The sequence below is a fragment of the Pyrgilauda ruficollis genome, unplaced genomic scaffold, assembly GCF_017590135.1.
Source record: "Pyrgilauda ruficollis isolate IOZ18807 unplaced genomic scaffold, ASM1759013v1 scaffold12, whole genome shotgun sequence".
NCBI classification, from domain to species: domain Eukaryota; kingdom Metazoa; phylum Chordata; class Aves; order Passeriformes; family Passeridae; genus Pyrgilauda; species Pyrgilauda ruficollis.
The window spans coordinates 7366393-7391686 of NW_024510321.1; the positions used below are offsets into that span (position 1 = coordinate 7366393).

Sequence of the window (25294 nt, forward strand, 5' to 3'; positions counted from 1 at the left end):
TCAAAGTGGTGTTTAGTTGACATCTGTACAACTGGGAAGGACTTTCCAAAAGTTCCACAGCAATGACGAAGCTGGTCAAACAAAGCTCTGCTAGCACAGCTGAGAGGAGCTAAAGGGCTGGAAAGTGGGTGGAAATCCCAGGTATGAATGAGCCTTCTCCCAAGAGAAACCACAGCACAAAGGCAGGTTCTTCATGTAAAGTCAGTATGCATTTTGGGGGATGAGACTTGACCAAAAAATAATCTGTCCCTGGGAAATGTAATTAAGCATTCTGATAATTACTTTACTCTGACAGTCTGGTAAAGATTACAGCTTATGGAGTGTTATGTGATCTTCCTCTGCACCTATTCTTTTGTATCATAGCTATTTTACTGAACTCTGCACAGAGTAGAATACTTGCTTTTCATTTGACCATGAACGTTGTCTAGGCTTGGGAAGTGACTTAGGTGTGGCCAGCAGAATGCTGCCCTCTGTTTCCCAGAGTGACATTCCCACACAAGGTAACACCCACACCCCATTCTGTGGGATCAGGGTGTAAAATGGAACTCCATCAAACCACCAAAGCCCATCATCTGGCAAGAAGAATTCCCCACACTGAGAAGAATTAAGCAGAGTATCTTTGTCAAGTAGAAGGAAAACATGGGAGCTCCTGAGCCAAGTCTATCTTCAGACTACAACACAGACAATGGGAAACTGACTAGACAGAAAATGTTCAAATATTTATTTGGTAATGCTTTGTATTAAATAGAGCTAAACACATTGTATAGAATCAGGCAAGCCCTGTTTAAATATTTGCTGTCTTAATCCCCTTAAATCCAGGAACCTTGGACTAATACCAGTGGCATCAAAAGGAACTGTACCTGCAACCCCTCTAATTTGCACCAAACACAGAAACAAAGTCAGGAAAACTGCTGAAACTACTCATTAAAGGCTGTACTTTATATGCCTCTCGTGATAGCAGAGTCTCCTTGTGCAGGGATGAACTTTCATCTGAAAGCAACTTGATGTTTTTCTAATTCCACATGGAGAAAAAGAAAGACACTGAATGACAAAAGTGGTAGGTGGCCAAATATATGTAACATAAGTTCAGATTCTGGCAGTTTCATGCAGACTTAGGTAAAGCTCATCCCCTTTTTAATGCACTACTATTTAATATAGTCTCTCTGGCATGAAATTCCCTAAACAGCAAGAGAAAGAAGCACTACCATACTCCTTTTACAACCTGTGTAGCCACCCTATCAGTGGGTAGCTGATCCTTCCAGAGCTCTTCCCTACCTGCTAAACTGTGAAAATAGTTCCATAATCTCAAGAGGATAACATATTGTTCTAGAGTTCTCTCAAGTAAATCTTCAATTAGGAAAGTTTGACAACTGGGTGTGATCAGTTCCTTCATTCAAGCTGAATCAGATTCTCCATCAAAACTGTGTGTTCCACTTTCTGAAACAGCAGCCATTTGACAGCTGTTTATTCTCAAGCCTGTGTGTTGTGTCCATTTCCTCCTCCCTGCTAAGTTATTTACTTTCAGATTACAAACTCGTTAGAGCAGGTGTTACTCAGAGAAACAAAAGCAAATGGACAGAAAATAACCCGCCCTCATCCCTAGATCTTTGTTGGGCAGCATAAAACCCAGCACATATAGTACTAAAACAACCTTCCCATTCTGCTTTTCAAATGTCACTTGATTATAGCATTATAAATTTTATATTGTCTGAAAGTGTGAGTGATTGCTTCCAAAGAACATGATTGTTTTATTTTTCTGCAGCTCTTACGATGGATAGCTTCAGTTAACTTTGGGTTTTCCTTCAAAATTTCAGTTTTCATTCTTGTCACAATTATTCTGAATATACGTTTTTTTATAGCTGCTTTTTGTCCTTGGAATTTATCCTCTGCATCTAACATATGTTAGTAAACTGTAATTATGAGCTGACCTAGTTAACGAAAATAAATTTCCAGGTAGGTAGTACTAGCAAGAATATTTTAACAACTTTAAAATTGAGGTAAGACAAATTTGCAGAACCTGACCTCAGTTTTCAAGAGGAAAATAAAAAGAAGCACAGCCAAACAGACACTTCTTAAATACAGACCAAGCCAAAAAAAAAAAAAATTTAATGAATACTCTGCACTGAAGAATATTTGGGGTGGAGTTATGTCTATCAACTGCGTCACTACCTCCAAGGTGACCTACCTAAATGCTTGATGATATTTAGCTTGATATCTTGTTTTCATTAATATTCTGCTATCTCCAAACAGTCATGACAGATGACTAATCCCCAAATTTCTTTTTCCCCTCCTTTTTTTCTTCCTTTAAGATGTTAAAGTAAGAACTGGGATAGTCACCAGTGAGTACAGCCATCTTCAACAAATGGAAGGAGTTGCACAATCTACAGATTGATGCCATGAAGATAAGAGCCAGTGTTTAGCTGAGGAGCTGGGCTGGGACGTGTGGCCAGGTCTCAGAAGAGGCTTGGTGGAAGATTTTCCTAGTTTGAGTAAGGCATTGAGTGACTACATCCTGAGACTACTGAGCTTTGATGAAATCTAGAACAGGAAGGAAGATTTCATGAGTAATAGCTCACTGAAGGCATTTGATAGTTAACATCTACCACAACAGAGATCAAATAAAGCTGAAACATAAGTATTTCATATACAAATACTTTAAATTTATACTTATATAAATTTCACATTCATTACACACTACAAATTAAAATTATAACAAACCATTTTTCCAAGAGAAATAAACAATAATGTATACATTCTTAAAAGAAATAGAATGGACATTCACATTATTTGGTGGTGATTGATCCACATTAATCAAGGCCTATAATCTTTGATGCTATTTTTTTAATTCAGCACAAAAGTGCAAATACAATGTAATGTCTGACTTATAAATCTACTCTGTAAGAGAGGACAGGCTAATAGGAGACTATCTTTTACACAGACACAAGTCAAGATTTCATGCCTTTGAGACCTTAAGAGTGGCATAAACTAATCCTGCCCCCAAAACCCATCTCCCTGTTGCCATGTCGTAGACACCAGCACCAATACCAGCACTGATTTCACTGCTTGCAAGCAAGGCTATGGTTTAGGTCCATTTTTTTTTTTTATTTTATCCAAAACAATACCTTTTACAAAAGAAAGATCAACAGTCACTGTCAGGAATAGCATAAAATTTTGTTACTGCCATTCTGTACTGCAAAGCTGCAGGCTGGTAGTAGCTGAAAAACACACAGACAATTGCTTAACACACAAACTCTTCCTCAGGCCTGAAGACGAGGCATGACCTTCCAGGTGAAATAAAGTTGTTGCCTGAAACAACTGCTCTGAGTTTAACTGAATTGCATCAACCAACTAAAAAGTTGTAGAGAAAAGACAACTTCTGCTCTTGGTGCAGGGCAGAAGAGTAAGAAGAGAAGAGATTATAATATCTTTACCCCTTTTAGGGCAGCCACAGACAGACAGGTAATCGTCTCCTGCAGAATAATTTGAGCAGAAAATTTCTATGCACCAGAAATTCAAAACACCTCATTCAGCATCCACGACTGATTTTCATAAGGTACCTCATAGAATATATTGAGGTTCAGACTTGAGATCAAAGATTAATCGGAGAAGAGGGAGTAAAAAGGGGGGCTTACATCTATCTGGATATTTCCTGAGTTTTGTTGAACTTGTTAAGTTCGTTGCAATATGTAGTGTGTGTTTGGTCCCTGCTGCATTGTTTTCTATGAGGACATCTGGAAGTATGTGACATTTTGGGAGGCACATCTATGTCTGCACATTACCTTGCTCTTGCTGGCTGTGATTTCAAGCTTATGTAACCATCTTTGCATGCTGCTAAGCTGTGACTGAAAGAAGAGACCTTACACCCACTACAACCAGCTGTACTTCCCATAAAACTTCTAGTTACTCATTTTACATGCAAAAAGAGCTTGTTTAATCAATGTGTTACTTGGAAGCAAAATAGGTAAGCAGTGCAAGCACTAACTCTCTGTCCAGAGACACTGTGTAACAAACTAGGTTTGGTGTAAGTACCATTTGCTGAAACAAACTATAGGGGAAAAAAACAGAGTAAGATGTGGTAATTTACTAAGCTACTTCTCAAGAAATTTCTTCTCAAAAATAATAAAATCTATAAAGTTCCTCTAATCTTTGAAGAAATAAAATTCCTTAATTGTTGGATGAATACAGCTGTTCTGAATGGCAAACTCTTACTGGGAATGCAGTAATGTATTGGCACTGTGAAATGGTTGAGGTAGATATAGAACCCTTCCACCACCTCACAAATAAAGGCCCTAAAACTCACATAAGAAAGCTCATTAATTTATGTACACATTAACATGCATTCTCTTGACTGTCCACAGCTCATGTCTTCATGGTCCCCTTCCTTCAGCTCTCTAATACCAGACTCCCCTGCCTTTTTCTCTGTCCTGCCTGCAGACCTCCTGCACATTTACCTGCTTTTTTTTCCCTTTGCTTGCTCATTCTGTTATGCCCATTTCTCCTCTGTCTCATTTGGAGGTCGTCTTCACTTGTTTGCAATTACCAGAGGCTGATTTTCTCAAAGAAATATCTTTCAAGTATTACAATTATCCATCAGCCACCTCACTTCAGTCCCTTATGTGACAAACCTGCTAGACTACTAACAGAACCTCCCTAAACAGCTCACTGGCAAGACCTATAGATCTCAGAAAGGTTTTGTAGAAATCTAGCTGGTGAGCCTCAAGCAACCTAACTTTAGTTTGAGCTACTTCATTAGTCTCACCTAGTGGGGAAAGAAAGGTGAATCACTCTCCAAATGTGTTTAGCTCTCCCCAGGTTTAACCTGAGCATCTTATTTTTGGAGCTGAAGTGCAGTACCTACCATGTAGATATTTACAGATACTTGCCCTAGCCTGGGAAATGTATTTAAGACAATACTAAGTGGAAAGCAATAGCTGCATTCAGAGAGACATTTAGCTGACCTGTGTTAGATATGTACAGTTGAGTAAAATTAATTGAAACTTACAAACTAGAAATAGGTTAAAAGGAGCCTAGAGTGATTAGCTCAATTAATTACATTTAGTTAGATGATTCCCAACTCTTACATTAAGAGAAATAAATCCTTTCTATTCCCAGAGCAGTTTCTCATAGAGTATATGCATTTCTCAATTCCCTTTTTTTGCCACAGCTTTGGCCTGAAAAAAATGAATTAAGAGTTTTATTTTGCAAATCCCTTATCTTTCTAGTCACCTTCCTTCATTTTCTTACGTCCCAAACTGATATACTGAACATCTCAGGTTTGCTGCTGCAATTGACTGTTTCTTCCAAGAGAAAAGGTAACTCCATTTAATCTTAAATTTACATCTCTACAGATCATATATAACTCACTAATCTCCATTTCTGATCTCCTATTCTAAAGACTTAATTTTTCATTCTGTCCTTTAAGCATTCCAACATGCTTCTCTCTCTTCCTTGGCTTCTTTTCTGCTTGCTTCCCTTCTTCACCTGCTTACTCCTCATTTGCAATTATAAAACTGTTTGACCAACAACAATATTACTCACTGCCTTCCTAGATTATTAATAATGACTACACTGAGCCCAACCAAATACACATCCAGCTCAGCACTCCTGTGATGGAAGCTAGCAGTGAACTTTGCCTCTTGGAGACTTTCCATCCTCTGCCAAATTTATGACCAAAACCAAATCAATCTTTCCTCCAGTTACTGAATTTCCTCCCAAATATGCCTGTGCTGCTTAAACACCAACACAGGTTTTAGCAAGACAGTAGATACACTGATTTTGTAAGAATAACTGCAGAGATTTTAGCTAAATTTTAGGCTACATTGTCAGTGGGATGAGACTAAAATATGTATCATTCTCAGGCAGCTGGAATATACACTGCCTTTTGACTTGCACAAGCCTTCTTACGGATTTGGACACATATGAATGATGGCAACCACCTACATCTGAGCTCATGTTCTTATGCTCTCTTTCCAGGCAGTGGAAATCTGACTGACACAGGGGACCTCAGCTCCTGCTTCTCAATGAGCTCAGCACCCCCAGGGACTGCAGCTGCACTTTCCTCTCCATGGCAGTCTCAGCACAGTGCTGTCTGTAACCCACAGGGCTCACAGTCACAAAGTACACAGGCCACTGCCTGTCTATCAGCAGTGTGTCAACATGACCTGCCCTGGGCTGTTTCAGCAGAGCTGCCCAAATGTTCCGGGATCTAAGGAGGAACGCAGCAGCCTGGCTGACGTCATGGCACCATGATGGTGTGCTGTGGTGAGGTTTAGAAGGGCTGGGGCACACTCAGGTAGGAAGCAGAGACAAGATTATCTTGCCAAAAACTTCTCTGTTTTCTCTTAGTCAGTAAGACAAACAAGAACACAGAAAAACTCCCAAGAAATCCCATCCCATGAACAACTGTAACAGCAGCCTGCAACTGCTTCCTTTGACTGACAGAAAATAATTCACTTCCTGTCCACTTGCAACTTTGAACACAAACAAGTTACAGTAAAAAAGCTGTTCTAGAACAGTCATGGCATGATGCCAATAATATTAATGCATGTTCTTACCTGTAATTCAGTGGAACTGACAGATAGACATGCTTTGATATCAATCTACCTTAAAGCTGCTTTTTAATGTAACTGATAACTTAAGAAACATTTCTAGGATATGCAAAACTATTTTTGATGAAGGGAAGAATCCAGTTTCCTACACTGAATCCTTCACATTCTGAGCACACAGCCTTGTCTTAATTAAATTATTTTGCTGTTATTTTTATTTTCTACTATTATATCATAAATTACACTCCACCATCAATAATTACATCAAATAAAGACATTATTAAAAACCAGAGTGCCTATGAGAAGTTCGAAATTAATGCAACCGGAAAGTCAGGCAATTTTTTTTTGTACTGAACAGATGGTAAAACTCTAATTCTCCTACTTTCTCAGCCAGTCTGCTACAAGCCTCAAACCAGAACTTTGGTCCAAATGCTACTGAAGTCAGTGGGAAGGTTGACATTGACTTCAGTGAGCTTCAGCTCAATTACTGCAATAAGCAAAACTTCTGCCCTCATGGATCTTCATAGCAGTTAGCAATGATGGCTGAAAACAACAGCTACGTTAAGTTTTGTTAAGGTGACATCCATCCCACAAGGACTAAATCAAGATACACTTCTTTGCCATTCCCCATGGGACATCCATAGCCAAAAGCTCTCTGTTGCTTCCTCCTTTGGATAGTGTTCAAAACACTGAATGAAATGCAGAAAAGCTAAATAAATAATTTTTTCACCTGTCCTACTCTTTATTTAACTCTTACAATTTAAGAATCGACACTGGAGAAATGCTTTTCACCAATAGTAACTGAAGTCCCTGTTGTTGCAGTTTCTTAATTCTGATCAACTTTAGCCATTTGCAACTCCTAACCCACCTCTAAAATATTTTTTTTCAGTGGTTAAATATGCACACAGTACTTTGTGAAAGTACTAAACTTAACATGCAACATTTTTTAAGTCTGAGTAAAGTTTCTATCCTCAATTACATTTAAATCCTAGAGAAATGTAAGACACTGTCTTTGCTCACTGTATGTGTCAGGAACTCACAGCTAAAGGTTTAGGAGTATATTTCATATTTATAAGCTGAAATGTGACTTGTCTTTTTGTTAGCAAGTTAAAAAGTAAATTTACACTCATTTGACAGACAAAAATTCTGCCAGTGATTACTTCAATACAACTCTGAAGGAACTTTTACACAGTGTATGGAACAAATTTACGTAGAGCGTGGAACAAATGTTTCCAGAAATTTCCACAGCATATCAATGTACTCATTTAAGAGGAAAATGCATACTGAAAAATGGGATTGCACACAGCACAAAAGATCAAATTATATTGCAAAATTATATTCGCTGAAGGTTATAAGCATCATTTTACACATCAGAGGTCAATGTGAAGGTACTGCAGCAAGCACATTTACTCTGTTCTGAAACATATGAGGACAACTTCTGCTATAAAGTACTGATGTTTCAGTACTAATGAAAGAATGTGATTGAGAATGCTCACAGCTTACTTTGTTATCGAGTTCTCTATCTCACCCAGCCTATCTAAAATGAAAATAAAGTACCACTGCAACTTTCTGAATCAATTAGTCTACTTAAAAGGCTGTACAGTGAAAATATTTCAGTAGTAGGAGCTGTAGCTTTCATTGAAGGTACTGCTTAGTGTTATGGCCAACACAAGAATGGAACAACCCAAACCTTTGGAACTGAGCAAACATGATCAGGAAGTATTTTTCCACAGATGATTACTTTGTAAAACACTTAAAAAGAAGTTCCATAATCTTAAATGAACTGTATCTTATAAATTAATAAAGATTTCTTTAGAATATTAAACTCTCAAGCCCAGTGTTTCATTAAAGACTAATGAATACTACTATGTACTCTGTTGATTTTTTTTCTGTGAAAAAGAGAAAAATCTCTCTCCTGGCCTAGACCTAGGGAAGAAAAAGAGAGAGGAAAAGACTTTACTTTTCCTTATTTTTTCACATTTAAAGTGTTACTATAAATCATCACAGAATGATGAATGATGAAAGGCAAATGTCAAGAAATGAAAGAATATGTGCTTCTGTTGGTAATTGCACCTTAACAAAACACCTCACCACAGGAAGAATCTACAAAGCTTCATGAATTATTGAGGCAGAAGACGCATGAGTCCAAATCGTGTATCTCAGTTAACTCCAACTTTAAATCTTCTAAATTCTTACACAAGTTTGTAATAATGTTACAAAATAAAGGTCAACATTTAAAGATGCTCACTATACTGGAAAGTGCATGCCAAAGTTGACCATAGAAAAGAGGAAAAGAATGAAATTGGATTAATTCATTCCATGAAATGGTAAAGGTCATGAACTTCTGCTTCTGAAACAACTTATAGGAAGAGTTCCTGAAATAATGGGGTAAAAACCCCAATAAAAATATGTTTCTATAATTACTTTGCTTTTAAGACAGTTTTCAGCACACATTCTAGCGGTCCCATAACACATCTGTCTGTCTTCAATTTTCAATTAAAGAAGATGGGACTGAGCACAAGAAGAAACCAAATTAGTATCTTTCACACATAACTACAAATAATCCCAAAACTCAGATACCGTGTACAATTACAGTTATGTCCCTTGATTGTGTCTAAAAATTGTACTCCAAAATTGAACAGAATCTACAATAATAAATAGTCTGAACTCAAGATTAATGAGATCTGAAACACTGGTCAATAAAAGAAATAAAGGAACTCTAATGGAAGAGACAGCTAAAACTGTTTCACTTCAAGCAATGCAAACATTTTCCTGCATCTTGTCAAACACAATCAATCCCTTCCCATCTTTCACAGAGATCCCTGACATATCAGTGAGGCCCTATCCCAGCAAGAAGTAGGGAGGCTCAGCTTGTTTTGCTGCTGTTGAAATGCCTCCAAATTATACCTCCAGAGCAGTGGATTCACTGTGTAAAACCAAGGCTGCTCTTCCCCCAGTCCCTTCCATGCAAGGACAGCCTTAACTGGCAGGCAGGGATCCTTGCCGAGGCAGGAGCACAGGGAAGCTGGAAGGAAGTAACAAACACACACATTGTTTTTGTGTTTCAGCTACAACAAAGTGAAAAAATACTCTGTGACCCAAACTGATTTGCAGTTTGTGTTAAGGGAGAGAGAATCAAAATCGGATTACTTTGAAAGCACAGTGCAGGCTATTGCATTATTAGAGGTGAAAATTACAGCTACTACTTGCAATATTTTTATGCAAGCTTTCTCTTCAGCAGATTAGGAGAAACAGTCTATATCTATAGCAACCAGGAGAGAGGAGAGATTGATAAATCCAGTCCAAGCCATTTCTCCTTAAAACCTTGCATCACTACATTCACTATATAGCAAGCATAATAGCTCATTTTTATTGCCACTTGACTGAAGCCTCATTATAAACATGGTCAGCTGATTTTAATTCCTTCATAATAAACAGAATGTACATGAGGAAAACTGCAGCAATATTCCTCTGGAAGGCTTCTTTTGTTTCTTAAATTTAATTTTTTTTTTGTCTTAGAAAAAGGTTTCTTAGGGATAGTTTGTTTAGCTTTCACTCTGATCTCCATAACCACCCTAGGTAGATATTAAAATGCAAAAAATACAAAATTCTCCTATTCATGACCTTCTTGACTTAAAGTGAGCTTTGGGAAGATATTGTAAGTGAAATGAGACCGACTCTATTAATAGATATTGATATTAATATTAATAGACAGTTCAGGTGAGCATACAGTGCTGAATGTGTCAATGCAAGGAAAGAATTGCCAGGGAGAGTGTCACAGGAGAATTGCATCGATTTGAAACAGACAGAGTTTGTTTTCAGGATCCCTTCATGCCGGTGTGGGTCACTTCCCAAGTGGGGCTGTTTAGTGCAGATGGTACCTTCTAAATGAAGAAGGGGTCGGTCAAGAATGTCTCAATAGAAAGTGGCTCTTTAATGGTCCGCACTGGGCAGCACTGGGGATTTTCTGACAGCTCTGAAAGAGCCTTAACCCGGAGCCAGTGCTGACTTCCACCTCCAGCAGCACGAGTTGGAGGGGGGACTCCGCCAGAGGCTGCATCTGGGGGATTGTCGCCTGGAGATTTCCTGTCTCCTTCAAATGGAAGAGCTGAATCCAGCAAACCGGGAGAAGGGTTAAATATGTGGAGGTTGGAAGCATTTTCGGGGGCATTTTCTGGCGCACCTCGATTTTCGGGGCCTCGCGAGCCCTGGCGGAAGTTTTCGGCTTGCGGGGACAGAAGGTGAGAGCGGCCCCGCAGAGGTGTCCCCCGAGACGGGACACGCCGCTGGGGCAGGGGCTGGGGCGGAGCGGCGGGGCAAGAGGTGCGAGGGGCCGGGAGCGGGTCGTGACAGACCAGGGGACGGGGACGGGGACGGGCAGCGGGAGGCGGTGCGGAGACACCGGCAGACGGGGCTGCTTATCCGGAGCCGGCGGTGAGGAACCAGAGGACGGAGCTCCGGAGCCGGAGCCGGCGGTGAGGGACGAGCGGACGGGGCCGCTTCTCCGGGGACGGTGGAGACGGACGGGCGGACGGGCCCCTCAGCGTCCGCCGTGCGGGCGCGGCCGCCGGGGCCCTGCCGAGCTGCCTGCGGGGAAGCTCCCGGGCAGCAGCGCGGGGTGCGCTCCCCGCCAGCCCCGCGCCCCCTCCCCTCGCCCCACTCACCGATCCGCGCCTCAGCGGCGGCCCCCGCGGAGGGCGGCTGGATACGCGGGGCGGCGGCGAGCACCTGCGGCAGCGGCGGCGGCAGCAGCAGCAGCAGCAGCAGCAGCGGAAGGACGGAGCCGAGCGTGTCCATCATGCCTGGCCCATCGCATGTCCCGCTCCCCTGCCCGCCGCCGCCAGCCCTCACTCCATGCCGCCCGCCCGCCCTGTGCCACCCGCGGCCGCTCCCCGGCCCCGGCAGCCGCAGCAGATTCAACACCCAGGACAGCGACCAGCGCCGCCCGCCCCCGGCCCCGCCCCGGCCCGCCCGGCAGCCGTGAGGGGGGAGCGCTCCCCGCCGCCCGCTCCGCCCTGCCCGCCCCGCCGGGACCGCGGGGAAGCGGCTCCCCCGGGCAAGGGCAGCGCTGGGGCCCCCGGCCCCCTGCCCTCAGCGGCCCTGGCGGAGACCGGGATCCTCCGCCGGCAGCCCCCGTAAAGATGGCTGGGCATGGAAGGGAGTTAATGTGCTTGTTTCACACACCTGTACGGGGAGACAATGGAGCCGTACAGGGGCAATGGCCATAAACTGAAACACAAGAAGTTTCACCTCAACAAGAGGGAGAACTTCTTTACGTTGAGGGTGTCAGAGCACTGGAACAGGCTGCCCACGGAGGTCATGGAGTCTCCCTCTCTGGAGACGTCCAAACCCAGGACATGTTCCTGTGTCACCTGCTCTGGGTGACCCTGCTTTGGCAGTGAGGTTGGACAAGGTGATTCCAGATGTCCCTTCCAACCCTAAAAATTCTGGGATTCTGTGAAACCAGTCCACTCTATCAAAGTTTTGTCCTGAAACGTGTGCCAGCTGAGTGGATCCTCCCTGTGGTCTCCTCAGCAGCTGTTTGTGTACCAATGCTTTCTCCACAGAAAATTCCTGGCTGTTCCAAAGGGTTTAAAGAGCCTTCAGGTAAACACCTCTGTGAGTTTGCCTGGGAGACATCCACATGTGTGACATGTTCATCTGTCCCCTCCTGTCCCCAAATCACTCTGTGCAAGTGGGAGCATCAGTCCAGGCTGCCAGGAGGGATCAGGAGTCTCAAGCTCATGGAGTCCCTCCTGGTTCACAGGCTCTCCTTGTCTCGCAAATTCACTGTAGCAATACTCAGCCACTAACGCAGCAGTCATAGCCACCAAGGTGACACAGCACAGGTGCCACCTCTCCATACAGGGTGATGTGTTTTTGGCCAGGACAGCCAGCTCCATGCCACACCATATGATGTTGGTCCCAGCCCCCCTGTCACCTAAACATCTGCTTTATTCCTCCCTGAAGTTTCAGATTCACACAACCTTCAGGTGAACAGCTCTAACTATACCTGACCTGCTTCATCTCTACCTTTAACCAGACTGAGACACACTCAAGATATTTAAAAAGAGTAACAATTTTAGTACATGAAGTGGCTTTGCCATAGAGCAGAAAAGCAAGTAACAAATGTCCACAGAACAGACTAACCCTGGAAGAGCAGAGACCTTCCCCCTTGCTCACTTCCAAGACTTGGGGCGGGGGGCCTGGGTGGGAGCTCACGGGGAGAGCAAGGGGCACTTCCAGACACCTGCAGACAACACTTGTCCTCTCAGTATTGCTCTGTGGGAAAACCATGAACCTCTGTGCTGGGAAAAAAAATCATTGCTTCTAGAACTGGTGCAAAGTCACCTCCTTTCCTTTGTGGTTAAGGTTGGTGACTCAGATGAAAAAAGGGTAATACTTGATTGAGAAAACTGAAATTTCAAAAAATTGTATGGATGGTCTTTTTGAACATTTCTGCTCTTGAGGTCTGTTACATGACTGTTTATGTCTTGCAGGAGAGTGGTTTCACAAAGCCAAAAGGTCCCTTTACCTCAGAAAAATCAATTTTGACGACTCTGAGAGAAATCTGAGCTCTAAAAGGGGAGAAACAAAAAAGGAGGGAAAAGCATTCTGTGGAAAGGACAAGATGAGAAATGAAAGTGCTGAAACATAAATTAGTATATTCTCATGGGTTATGCAAACCATCTGGCTTTAAAAGCTAGTAGTGGGAACAAGGAAAAAGGTCATCAGAATTAGCAGAGAACTGCAAAACAACTGAAGGTAAGAAAGCAGCAAATGGCAGGCACAGCGAGAGAACAAGTTGTACGTCAAAATACAAAATAGCAGTGATATTACTGAGAATTGGTGCAGCTCTGCAAGGAGTGATTTGCATAGTTCCTGTGAATTTGTGATCAAATACTATGCAGATTTTAAAAGGAAATTAAAATTCTCATAGCCACTCCGTGCAGAGGATTAGCAAAATAACAACATTTGTTCAAAAGCATTTGAAGCAATGTGAAAAATCAGGACAAGAAAGGGCATTCATCGAGGACAGGAAGAAATCCTTGAATATCCAAATCCAGTAAAAACAGGAGTCAGGTGTCAAGGAAAGAGTAAAGAGTCAATCAGTAGGTGAATTAGGCATTTGGAGATAACTCAAGTAGCAATTCTCAGGACTGGGAAGTGCAAGGCATTCCCTGCCTGGCTGTATTTTACAGTTTTGTAGTAGGCTTCGCCTAACAAAGATACACAGATCTGTCTTAAAGCCCCAGGAGCAGACAGATTGAAGTAATGTGTATTAGGTATAATGAATTTTGTTAATGAAGTGTAAAAACTGCAAGGCTTGAGTCTGTGTGCAAATTAGATGAAAAACAGTATCACAGTGTAAATAACGTGTCACATGCATCTTCCTTGCTGCTTCACAGTCATTTTATCAAGACAATTATCAGACAATTGCCAAGGTTTTCAATATCTCATATAATAAATTAAGCATCCATGTTTAGGTCTACCAACCTTGTGAGGCTGTTTTGATTGTGGTTTTTCTTATTATGCTTTCAATAAGTTTCTGAACTGTAGAAAAAGAAATCCTAAAGTGTGCAAGTAATCTGTGAAGATTTCTAGAAAGACTAGAGAAATTACTCCATTCCTGAAGTCAGGGATGCTGTGGGGCTCAAACAGAACTGTAGGACTTGATAGTTTTGAAAAAATGTTATCAGCAAATGATTTCTCTAAGGACATATTTAAATCTTTTTGGTAAGGGATTCGAAAGATATTGAATGGTAGGGTAGAATATCAGTTCTCCCTTGCTAGTGTGTCTGAAGGTGTGAGTCTTCATGAAAGAATGACATTGGGAATTGCAGAACTGAAAAATTCAGCCCAGTGAAAATCCAGCCCAACACCCTGAGGTTTAGCATGCCCTTAATTGCTGAAGCTAAGTCTTTTTATGATGCCCATTTAGATGTGAAAAACATGCTAGGCAAAGTAAAAGGAGAGCTGGATAATCTGTATGATTTTATGCATGTGGAAGATTTACATCCTTATCCATGGCAACCACAGCTGAGCAGGAGTTTTTCAAGGGAACACTTTTCTGCTTGAAAATGCTGTGTTGTCTGACTAAGGTTTTTCATGAGAAATAGCCATGTTTTAATCAAAAATCCACTAGTAAGGGCTAGAAAAAAAAACCCAGAGGGGGACAGAAATGATCCCAGGATAGCTAATTAGCCCAGTAGCCAGGACACCTGTGTGGCCTGGTATTTTAAAGGTTCCAATTTTTTGCTTTGGTTGATTCAAAGACATGAACTAACCACTGGAAATTTAGGTCAGCCTCTCTCAATTTCACTAGGCCATTCAAGATTACACTGAAAGCAAATGGCCCTGCTAGAAAAGACCTTGTAGGTAGTAGTTTAGCATGGGAGAGGTAGATCATTATAGGATTTATTTTGTTGATTTATTACTGTTTAGAATGAAATATTAGGAGTAGTGAATTAATCATCTGGGAATTGAGTTAATGGTAGAATTTTTTAGAGATGTAAGAACAAAAGGTACCAAAATTACACAAACTATTGATTGGATGTAAAAAAGAAACACAGGATTCAGTCAAAGTAGAACACTGCCAGAGAATAAGTTAGACATAAAGATACACAAAGGGAAAATACTCTTAATACTTATCAATTTGTAAAAAATTGTGATATGAATAAAACGTTATAAACAGAATTTAAATAATACAGGTTAGTTAAAGGCTAAGTATTAGAACTTACAACACAAAGGTAACAGCTGAGTTTTACTGTGTACTTAGTTGCTGAGGTCATGTTTGAAAGCCTTTGCAGGTCTGTTTTCTAATTTCAAATGGGAATTATATTTACAAGCACAGGTACACCTGTGTGATTGTAGAAATTGTATATTTTTACTGGATAGAAGTGCATGTTTCATCCAAGGATCACAGAGCTATTTGTCAGTTTATCCAAGTATAAAGAAGAGCCTGAACAAAAGGTCAGTTCCAGCTATGCTAAATACACTCTACCTGCACAGACAAACAAGCCCTTAGAGAAAAAAAACTCCAAACATTAAAATTACCTTCCTCATTTTCTTTCTTCCTCTCATCCCCCTGTCCCCTCCACTCCCCCCTCCCCAAATCAAAACTTCTGAGCACATTAATTGCAGATCATTTGTCCTGCTAATGGGCCCAAAGTCCACAGGGAACAATATCGGGCAGTTTATCTCAGATTCAGTAACCTAGATATCTTGGCAGAGCTTTAAGATGTATTGGGGGGTTAAAGGTGAAAGAAGAGAGAAAGACAGAGAGGCTTGTGGTGTATCTGTGCCCAGAAAAGACAGAATTTACACTTTTTTATTATTTCTATTTTTGGCTTGAGAGGATGAAGGTAAAATATTCAAAGCCTGTAGACATATCTACAGACACCGAGGGAGGTTTTGAAGGCTCTGATGCACGTGTAAATTCACCACATCTTTCTGAGTGCAGCTCGAGCAGCAGTGATCCTCCTGCACCTTGTGTGTCATTTGAGGACTTCTTTCACAAGACTGTGAAAAATGAGGTCACAAAACCCATCTCTAGAGCCACATCTTGGGGTGCCATGGTTACAAGAGGAGCAGCACCAATTGCCACTTTGCAGGTTGTTGGTGTGAGCAGTCATGCACTGGGCGCTCTTCAGGGTGATCTTGCAGAGACACTCAAACAGTGACTGCAGAACTGTTCACACATTCATATCCTGGCATATTTTAGTTACATTGTTGATGGAAAGCTCAAGTCAATAAGATATATAATATTCAAATTATGTGAGGGGGGTATTTCAACTGTATTGCAGATGCTGTAATAGTCCTTGGTATTAAAAACTATCAAGAAAATTTAATAGAAATTTTGTACTATCCACTTAACCAGCAGCTTCTTTTACTCATGTATGTTGAAAAAATACAGATGTGGTTATATAGCTTTGTGTATTTGATCCTTTCAGTATGAGAAAATGTATAACTTACTCCATGTAAACATTTTTTAAAATATAGAATTTAAATAGTTAATATTTTAAAGCAATTAAGAAGGAAAGACTTTACTCTGCAATAGTTATAAAAAATATGCCTAAAAAGACATCCAGTGCCTGAGACAATGAGAGTGTTTAAAGCATGAGAAGCTCTACAGAAGAAGCCTGGATTACTGAGACCTAAAGTCATACCAGTCTCTCCACAGCAGTACAAATATTCAAATTTCAGTTTGGTGGTTGTATTCTGAATTTGGGGACAAAGTTTTAGGACAAAGGAATAGAAAGTTCCTAAAGAGAAAAGTCTTTAACTGGTGTGAAAATGTACAGTCCAAGGTCATATCAGCAGTGATTGTGGTCTTTTTCAATTGTTGAATAATTCATAGTGTAACTAAAAGTATTTGAGAGGATTTTAGCATTTGATACAGAAATTACCGATTTTCAGTATTTTTTATTTAATGTCTATAAAATTAGCAGAGCCTTAGATTTTTTTTTATGAATTCATACTGAATACAGTTTAGCACGAAAATAAATATTTTCAGGGTCTAGAAGATATCAGACTGCTTGACGGAAGATAGTGGTATGACTAACTTTATGAATATCATAGCAATTCTGTTATATCTAAGAGTGATGTTGTCTGGCTGTTCTCAGCTATTTTAAAGCTTTTTTCCTTGTTTCCAAAATTTTATTAGAAAATGCATTTGCTCTGGTGCACACTAAAAGTTTTACTCTAGATATTTTAGCATCATTGAAGAACAAGAGTTCAATACAGAGCCAGAAGGAAAAATCCTAGAGAACTGTGCAAGTGCATGACTGATGAAGTTTAAAAAGGGGAAAAAAAAAAAAAAAAAAAAAAAGGTAGGTTGGTTTTAGTTATGACTGCTAAGATGTGAGCCTGTCTTTTATTCCCTGTGCTGTAACTGAATGATAATGGTTTTTATGTGTTTCTGGAAAGGAGCCTAAAGTGGAATGTTCAAGGCCTAAGAGATGAAATGCAGCTAGAGAAAATTACCAGTGAGAATAGCAGGCGATGTGACTTACATTAACTGAAGACCTAAACATCTTTGTATATGAGTGCTCAGGGCTGACTTCCAAGGCTGCAAGAAGCCTTGGTAACAGACCAGCCACTTCAGTATGCATGTGTGAGGAAAATTTCCATAATCTCTCCTGCTGGTTTGCTAGGGATGCTGGAGAGAGCAGCTTCTGCTAATGTAGGCATTTGCAGGTCTGGATTGAACCCAAATTCATTTAAAACTCATCTAAAATTCTAGCTGACTTGTTCAAATACCACTGATGGTGATACCTACAGGAAACAGGTTGCTGAAGCTGCGTTTGGTGTGAAGCTGTTGGAAGAGAAAGCAAAGGTGGAGTGAAGCAAGTAAAAAGGTGTGGATGTCCAGAACCTGTGAAGAACAGAACCCTGGTGTCTCAAGGCGGGGCTACAGTAACTGATGAATCCAACTCTGAGGCCATTCTGACATCTTTATATCTGGTGTCAAGCTATAAAAGGGAATTTGGGCTTCCCTGGGAGAGGGATGGCCTCTGTGAGGATAAGCACAGGTGACTGAGGTGTTCTGGAACTGGTCGCTTTTGACTGAGAAAGGCTATATGTATTTCCTGCTAATACCCACTGTCACCTCAGTCCAGCACAGGCTGAGCTGGGACTTGCCTGCTTTGTAGTCTCTGGAGACAGACTTTAAAACAAAACCACATGAATTTCTGCTGACTTTCATGGGCATTTAGAGGCCTCAGCACAGCTTAAAAATTGCTGTTTGAGCACACCATGATGGGATATCCAAGTGAAAGGATTAGACAATTGTTTTTTGATAATAGGTTCATATTCTTCAAAACCATCTTGAAACCCTTAGGTATGCAATGAATAATTAGATTTGGTTACAACTGATCAAAATTGATTTGAAATGTCAACAGGGAGCCAATTTTTAAAATTAATTAGGTTCTTTTAATGGGATGGAGTTCAAAATCAGTTTAAAAAATGTTTTCATCCAGCTTTGTTAATCTGTAAGACTTGATACTTGGTGAATGGATTCTACAAGTAACTAATCCCCTGGGATACCCACTCCTCTTGTACTCAATTAAAGGATGAATGAGATTACTGCACTTCGTCTTTCTGAAAAAATTGGCCCATAGTTGACTGAAGCTGCTGGGGAGGCTCTGGTTATGTGTCCCCCACTTGCTGTACCTGACTCAGATCCTGCAGCCTGGCTCCAGTGCTAAGCACCCACAGCTGGAGATGGGTGTCTCGAGGCAGCAAGTGTTATAATCTGACAAACATGGAAAAAATCTGTGGAAATTTTTTACCTAAGTGTCACTGTGCATTTTTAAGATGGTGTTAAGTAAACCTGCAGGGAGCTGGAAAGAGGCATGAATCACTGTGAAATTGTGGGACTGCAGTAGTGCAAAGGTAATGTCATTGCAGAAGGAGCTGGGTGTGCACAGCAGGCAGCAGGCTCAGTGTGGAGCTGTGTGCTGAACCATGAGGGGATGAAAGCACTGACCATTTGCTGTGTCATCAACAGCAAGGGGTTTGCATGATCCATAGAGCAGGTACAGGAACAGTTTGTGTAGAATAAGTAACTTCTAATGTGATTGAAGGTATGTCACTTGACACATCACATAATCACAGGAGAGATTTAAGCTGTGCACATCTTCATTTTCATATCACTTGACTTTTGAGTGCATGACTTTTCAGCTCCAATAACACTCTTAAACCGTGTCTTTATGTGTTTCAAAGAATCGTAGACTCTTTAAGGTTGGAAAAGACCTCCAAGACCATTGAATCCAACTGTTAATCCAGCAACCCTGTGTTTGCCACAAAACCATATCCCCAACTGACACATCCACACATCTTTTGAACACTTTCAGGGATGGTGATTTCATTCCTTCCGTGGGCAGCCTATTCTAATGTGTAACCACCCTTTCAGTGAAGAAATTGATCCTAATATCCAGTCTAAACTTCACCTGGCACAGCTTGAAGCCATTCCTCTCATCCTGAAAACCCAAGAGGGAGGATCTGGTTTCACAAAGCACAAAGTGCAGATTCTTGCATTTTTCAGCCCTTTGCTGTGCTGGTGAGAGGAAGTGTGGGACAGCAAACTGTCACGAAGTCACCTGTGCTCCTCTCCATTATTTTCTCCAGCATCTCTGTCTCACTTTGGCTGCCTGTTACTGGAGACAATCTGCCTTGGGGGTAAGCTCATCCTCAATGTTCTATCCAGGAAACATTGTTCTGCTTACTGTAAAACACAGAAGCAAACCTGGTGGTTGCCCAGAGGTTAGAATATTTGCTATAGCTGCTGTGTGTCTATAAGCTTGGAGTGTCCTTGAGGATATTTTCTTCCTGGTACACTGTAAAGAAAATGTAGAATTGACCAATATGTTTGATAGCAACTCAGAATGGAGCGGGAGCAACTGAGCTCAGATCCTTTTCACTGCAGTTTTATAACAATGCTTATTGGCATAGGTTATTTTGAATAGCTAAAAACAAATAAAAAATAAAGTAAGCATATAATTTCCAGTTTAAAAAATTAGGAAGTCTTGCTGAAAGCATTCTGATATCTCAGAGTACAAGACTGCTTGGGGCTGTGATGCATTTCTTTTAAAGGAGGGTCCCTTTTTGAGGGTATGCTGTGATCAAGGAAAAATAAAGATAGGGAAAGTTCATGGTAATGACAGCTGGGGAGAGGAACATTGTTTAGACTACACTGAAATTACATTATGTGTCTCTGCAAGTACAAGATTATGTTGAGAACAATCATGGGTTTTGAAGAAAGTATTAAAAGTTGAATAATAGAAAAGACAATGCTCTTTTTCTGTTCTGAATCACCACTTTAAAAGCCTTCCTGTTGCTCCCTGTTGTAGTTCAGAGTGTTCCAATGGAGCACCAAAAACCAAACAAAAATACCTACTTTGCTTCTCAAGGGAATCTCCCTCCTAGGCTGGGCATTTCTCATGGAGTTTTCTGCTCTGTATAACAGAGCTTCTACTGTGCATGATGAAGAGGTACACAAACAGGTGACAAGGTTCTTGCTCTGAGGTGTGAGATGGGTACTTAATATTCTATCATTTCACCTCCTACATTGCCAATGAAAAAAGGAAAATCATGGTTAAGAAATAGTAAAGGCACAAAATTCTACTGGCAAGAATTACAGTAAACGCAATTAGAAAAAATACCAGGACAAAAATAAACTTGAAACTGGCATTTTCTTTCATTAGCAGATGAATAAAATTAGAGATAAAAGTCCTAAACTGGAACTGCAACAGGAAGCTTGAGAGCCAAGAGGACAAAGATGGTCTTCACAAATAGGTTTATGAAAAAAATTCTTTGCTTCCCTGTCACTATAATTAAAATAAACAAACAAACAAAAAAAAACCCAACCAACCAACAAAAAAAGAAAAAATTCTATGTATTTTTTCCACAGTTTATTTCTAGAGTCAAAAGCATTACACCTGTTCAGATGTGCTAATTGCCCAGGAGAGTCTCATCAGATAGCACAGATAGAGTGCTTTCTAATATTAGATCACACTGAAACAGGCCTGCTTTTAAGCATTCAATCAATGCATCATGATCCACTGATAAATTAAAAACTGCAGGCTACTCCCTGATCTCTATGTGCTGCTACTCAGGCAGTTTAAGGCTCCGTGATCTCAGCTGGGAAGATAAGAATCCCCCAGAGGCTGGCTGACCTGTGATGGATGGCTTAGGAACCAAAGTTTGCTGTTAGTTCCAGTGTAGATCAAATCAGGGAACCGGGAGGCTGTAATCAGATCCCTTGAGCTCTATCTTGCATCACAGTTCTCAATTTCATGGCAGGTCGACTGGTTTTATATCCTTTTTGAGCCCTAGCATAACATTAACTTTTAAAATTCTGACAATTTTTTGTAGGAGACACCTACAAAAGGAGAAAAAAATCTGATCTGGAAAATGGTAAACCTACCACTTTCATTTCAAAATCAGATTCTTGGGACAGAGAGAGCACCATGCAGTGTCCATCTCAGACATTTTTGCTACTGTCCTTGAGTTTGAACATAGGTTGTTGTGATCATTGCACATTTCCCAGCAGCTCTTGTACACAAGGCAAACTCATCTGCTGTGCCCAGTGACCAGCTGAGGCACTAGCAAACAAGTGTTTTACACACTGTGGGGGGACAGACCCACGAAAACCACTGTCCTGCAGACCAAGAGAGCAGCCCACGAGAGGGAAACTGGGGACAGAAGAGAAAGGTAATGATTTTTGTCAGGAAGGATGATCCTCTTTAATAAAAGACCACTTTAAAATACAGAACAAGCCTGAGAATTTCTCTTTGTGCAGAACTGAGAAAATGCTGAGAGTAAAAGCCTTTTTTTTATCCTGTGTATTGGTGGTGTCCACCACAGAGGATGGTGTAAGAAAGGACACAGTTTTTGTCAGTGTGATCAGTAAAATCAGCCTATCCAGTCAAAGGAGCTTTGCCTTCAATGCAGGACAGTCACACTGTCCTTAAATAGCCAGAACTAGAGAAGTAAGTAGAGTTACTTTGGGGTTTTGTTTTGTTTTGTTTCTAAGTACTGTCCTAGACTGGTCTAATTGAATTTATAGGCTCTTACAGATGCTGTATTTTTCCTTTAGAGGCTGTTCTAAGAAAATAAAGTTGCAAACACCTATTTTTAATAACCACAGCAAGACAGCAAGACTTCAGAAAGGTCTGTGCATGAAGCCTGAATTCCTCACTAAGAAGCTTGTGCTCAGGTACCATTTTAGGCAGTGGGTAAGTAAGGATGTCAACAGGTAGGAAACAACACAAAAAAAAAAAAAAAAAAGCTAAATCAATATTCTTTATTCAGATGGAAGCTGAGCTAACACAAACAGTTTACCTAAATGTTTAATAATTACCCCAAAAGGCAGGAAGCACACATCACTGCACATTGCAAAGAACTCTGAAGGAGGCTGGGCTGGCTCTATCCTCTATGTCCTTTGATGTGGGCATGGGGGCACACAGGATTCAGGTACCTCTCCAGAAAGAGCTGCTAAAATGTACCTGCTTAAAATGTAAGGCTTCACAGCAGAGCATCTGCTACTGCAGCACAATAAAAATGTATTAACCCAAGACAAGGATTTATTGTAGGTGTAGTAAGATGGGTAAGGAACCAATTGAACGGAAGAGGGAATTAGATTAGGCTGAAAAGTAATTACTAATGATGTTTTGGAACAGCATCTTATTTAATATTTTCATGAATGACAGCACAAAAATAAGCATAAACCAATGAAGTTTGAACATATATTTGAAACTGGGACAAGCTGACAGAGTATAAAACAAAATACTAAAATGTAACATAGGAAGAATTTAGTAAAATGATGTCCTAAGCAATGAAATAAACAATTGTCATGTTATGTGTTTGAGAACCAAGTTATTTTGCTAAGAAAAAGGTGGTCCCCTGGTTAAAAAGAATGACACAAGAGAAGAAGATTGGTAACAGCTTCTGCTTACTAGAGTCATGAGCAGTAACAAAATAAAAGTAACAGAACTCCTACTGCCACACTGTTTTCAAACAGTAATGACAGATACAAGAGAGAATGAAATTTCCTCAGTGCCTCAGCATATCATTTTTGCAACTTTGCTAGAACCATGATGTGGAACTGGAGAGACAAAGGACTCTAATTAGAGAAGACCCAGAACACATCTATGCTGAACACCCTAACCAAGTGAAAACCCCCCAGTGACTGCAGAGTAATGAAAGCCAAAGGTTCAGCACTGCTGGAAGCCTGGGGCTGTGCCTCAGGTCATGCTCAAACAAGCAGCCACACAGAGCCCAGGACCAAGAACTCTTATCCAGAGCAGATTAGGCAAGATCTGTGCCTATTTGCAAGTGTTTAATGAACCTGAAGAACTGCTGGCCTCCCGTGGAAAATTCTGCAGCTGCTCCTGAAAGCTGCCCTTGGCCAGCTGCTTGTCCAGGTGCCAGCACTAAGCCATGCTCTTCTCTGACAGGGGCAGCAGCCACAACAGGGACTCCTGGTACAGGCACTGTACCAGGACCACTGCTGGACTCTGCAATGGTCTTGGTTTGCAAGACCCTGGAGCAGATCAGCAAAGAATATGGGAAGTTCACTGCTGTGTGTCATGGTTTCACATCACAGTCATCAGCAGTATCCTTCACTAAGCATCCTTCAGATAAGCTGAAACACTTTGTCCAAATTAGTCTGATTTCCTTCTGAAAGTCAAAAGACCTCAGAACACTTGAGAGCAGCACATGGGAGTTTAAATAAAAAGTGAGTTTCAGCTCTCATGGAGTAAAAAACAGGTGCAAGATGGATTTTTTTTAACTTCCTTGGCTATTCTGAAGGTTTGTGTGCTTGGATCCATACCTGAAGACATTTATTTGCTAAGAAAGAAGCTTGAGAATTTATCCTGGTTTTTCCTAGCTCACAAGTTGAACCTGTGATAGGTGGCAGATGCAGGGCTTTGCTTCCCATCCAGACAACAAAGGAAATTAACATTGTCATTACAAAAAGGGCCCAAGTCCTTACAAAAAATGTTGATTAGTGAAAGTAGCTTCATTCTCATTGATCCTGAATGCATATCCACAAAGGGAAGAGCTCCAGACATGGCACTCACAGGTACAAATGTGTCCAGAATGTTTCTTCTGCAAGCAGCTCTTCATCATCAGCACCTGCCAGTGCCAGTTGCCCAAAGGAGTGTCATAGAGTGATGTTTTCTTGCTCATTTTTCAAGAAATTTTACTAATCAAAGTCAGGTTCAACTTCTTCAAACAGCTGAACAGATCTCAAAGGGTCTGTCTCAAGATTAAGGGAAGTTTTCAAACATACCCAAAGAACACCACCTCTTCCGCAACAGCACTTTTGATTAATAAGATGAAACAAATCTGTTTTACAGGTTTACAAAAGATAGCAGCTTAAGAAATGGCCTATATATTTGTCTCTTCCAAACAGAAGGAAAATATAGATTTAAATTTTTTGCAAGATTAAAGTTTGCAATGAGAACAGCAAGTGAAACACAGAACTTCTCTGATATTCTTGTGAAATTTGCCACAAAGGCCTAAGGAGAAAGCCCTGACAGACCTTGACTCAAGGAATGCCAACACCATTACTTGTATTGCAGAAAGCCAATGTTTTTTCATGGCAGAGCAGTTTAGTAGAGCTGGACTAGAAATTGAGCTGAAATATGTTCACCAGCTGCAGGACTAACAGAAAATTATTTCAACCCTCTTAAGAACCACTTGAGTACCAGCCACCAGGAAAAGAAAGGTTTATCTTTAAATATTTTACCTTTCCTAGCAGTATCGCCTCTGAGTTCTTCAAAGGAAATCCACCATATTTCTGATGTTGATGGAATGACCTTTATTTCCTTCTTAGCTGACAGGACTATTGCATCTGTACCATGAATTCCATGAATAAAACAAAATTATACACTGAGGAAAAACAAGGCAGTAAATTTGGATTCTTTTCTAATCGAATGATATGAGCAAATACTGAGAGACTGAGAAGCAGAAAAAAGAAACTTATTTACATATTCATTGAGTAATTTGTATAATCAGAAGATTTAAAAGGTCATTACCGGAACACCTGCCTGTTAACAGATGTAGAAGAATGAAGGCCAAAGAACACAGTTTTTATAAAGATGTTGATAGATAAACAGTTGGCAGATTTGCAGCTACCTGCTGGGGCAGCATTAGTTCTTTTGGTCAGGCCACTGTTGTGGATGAGGTACATCTGGAACTCATGAATCCATGCACACACTAACTATCCTGTTGCAAAG

General features: G+C 40.8%; 1 protein-coding gene across 1 annotated transcript in view; it reads right to left on the reverse strand.

Annotated features, from left to right (window-relative positions):
- PTPRN2 (protein tyrosine phosphatase receptor type N2) overlaps positions 1-11345 on the reverse strand; it is a 630254-nt gene extending 618909 nt beyond the window's left edge. The window contains exon 1 of the mRNA XM_041487587.1: positions 11210-11345. Within this exon, the coding sequence (XP_041343521.1) occupies positions 11210-11345 (136 nt within the window). The remainder of the gene's footprint in view (positions 1-11209) is intronic.
- Between the last annotated feature and the right edge of the window lie 13949 nt (positions 11346-25294).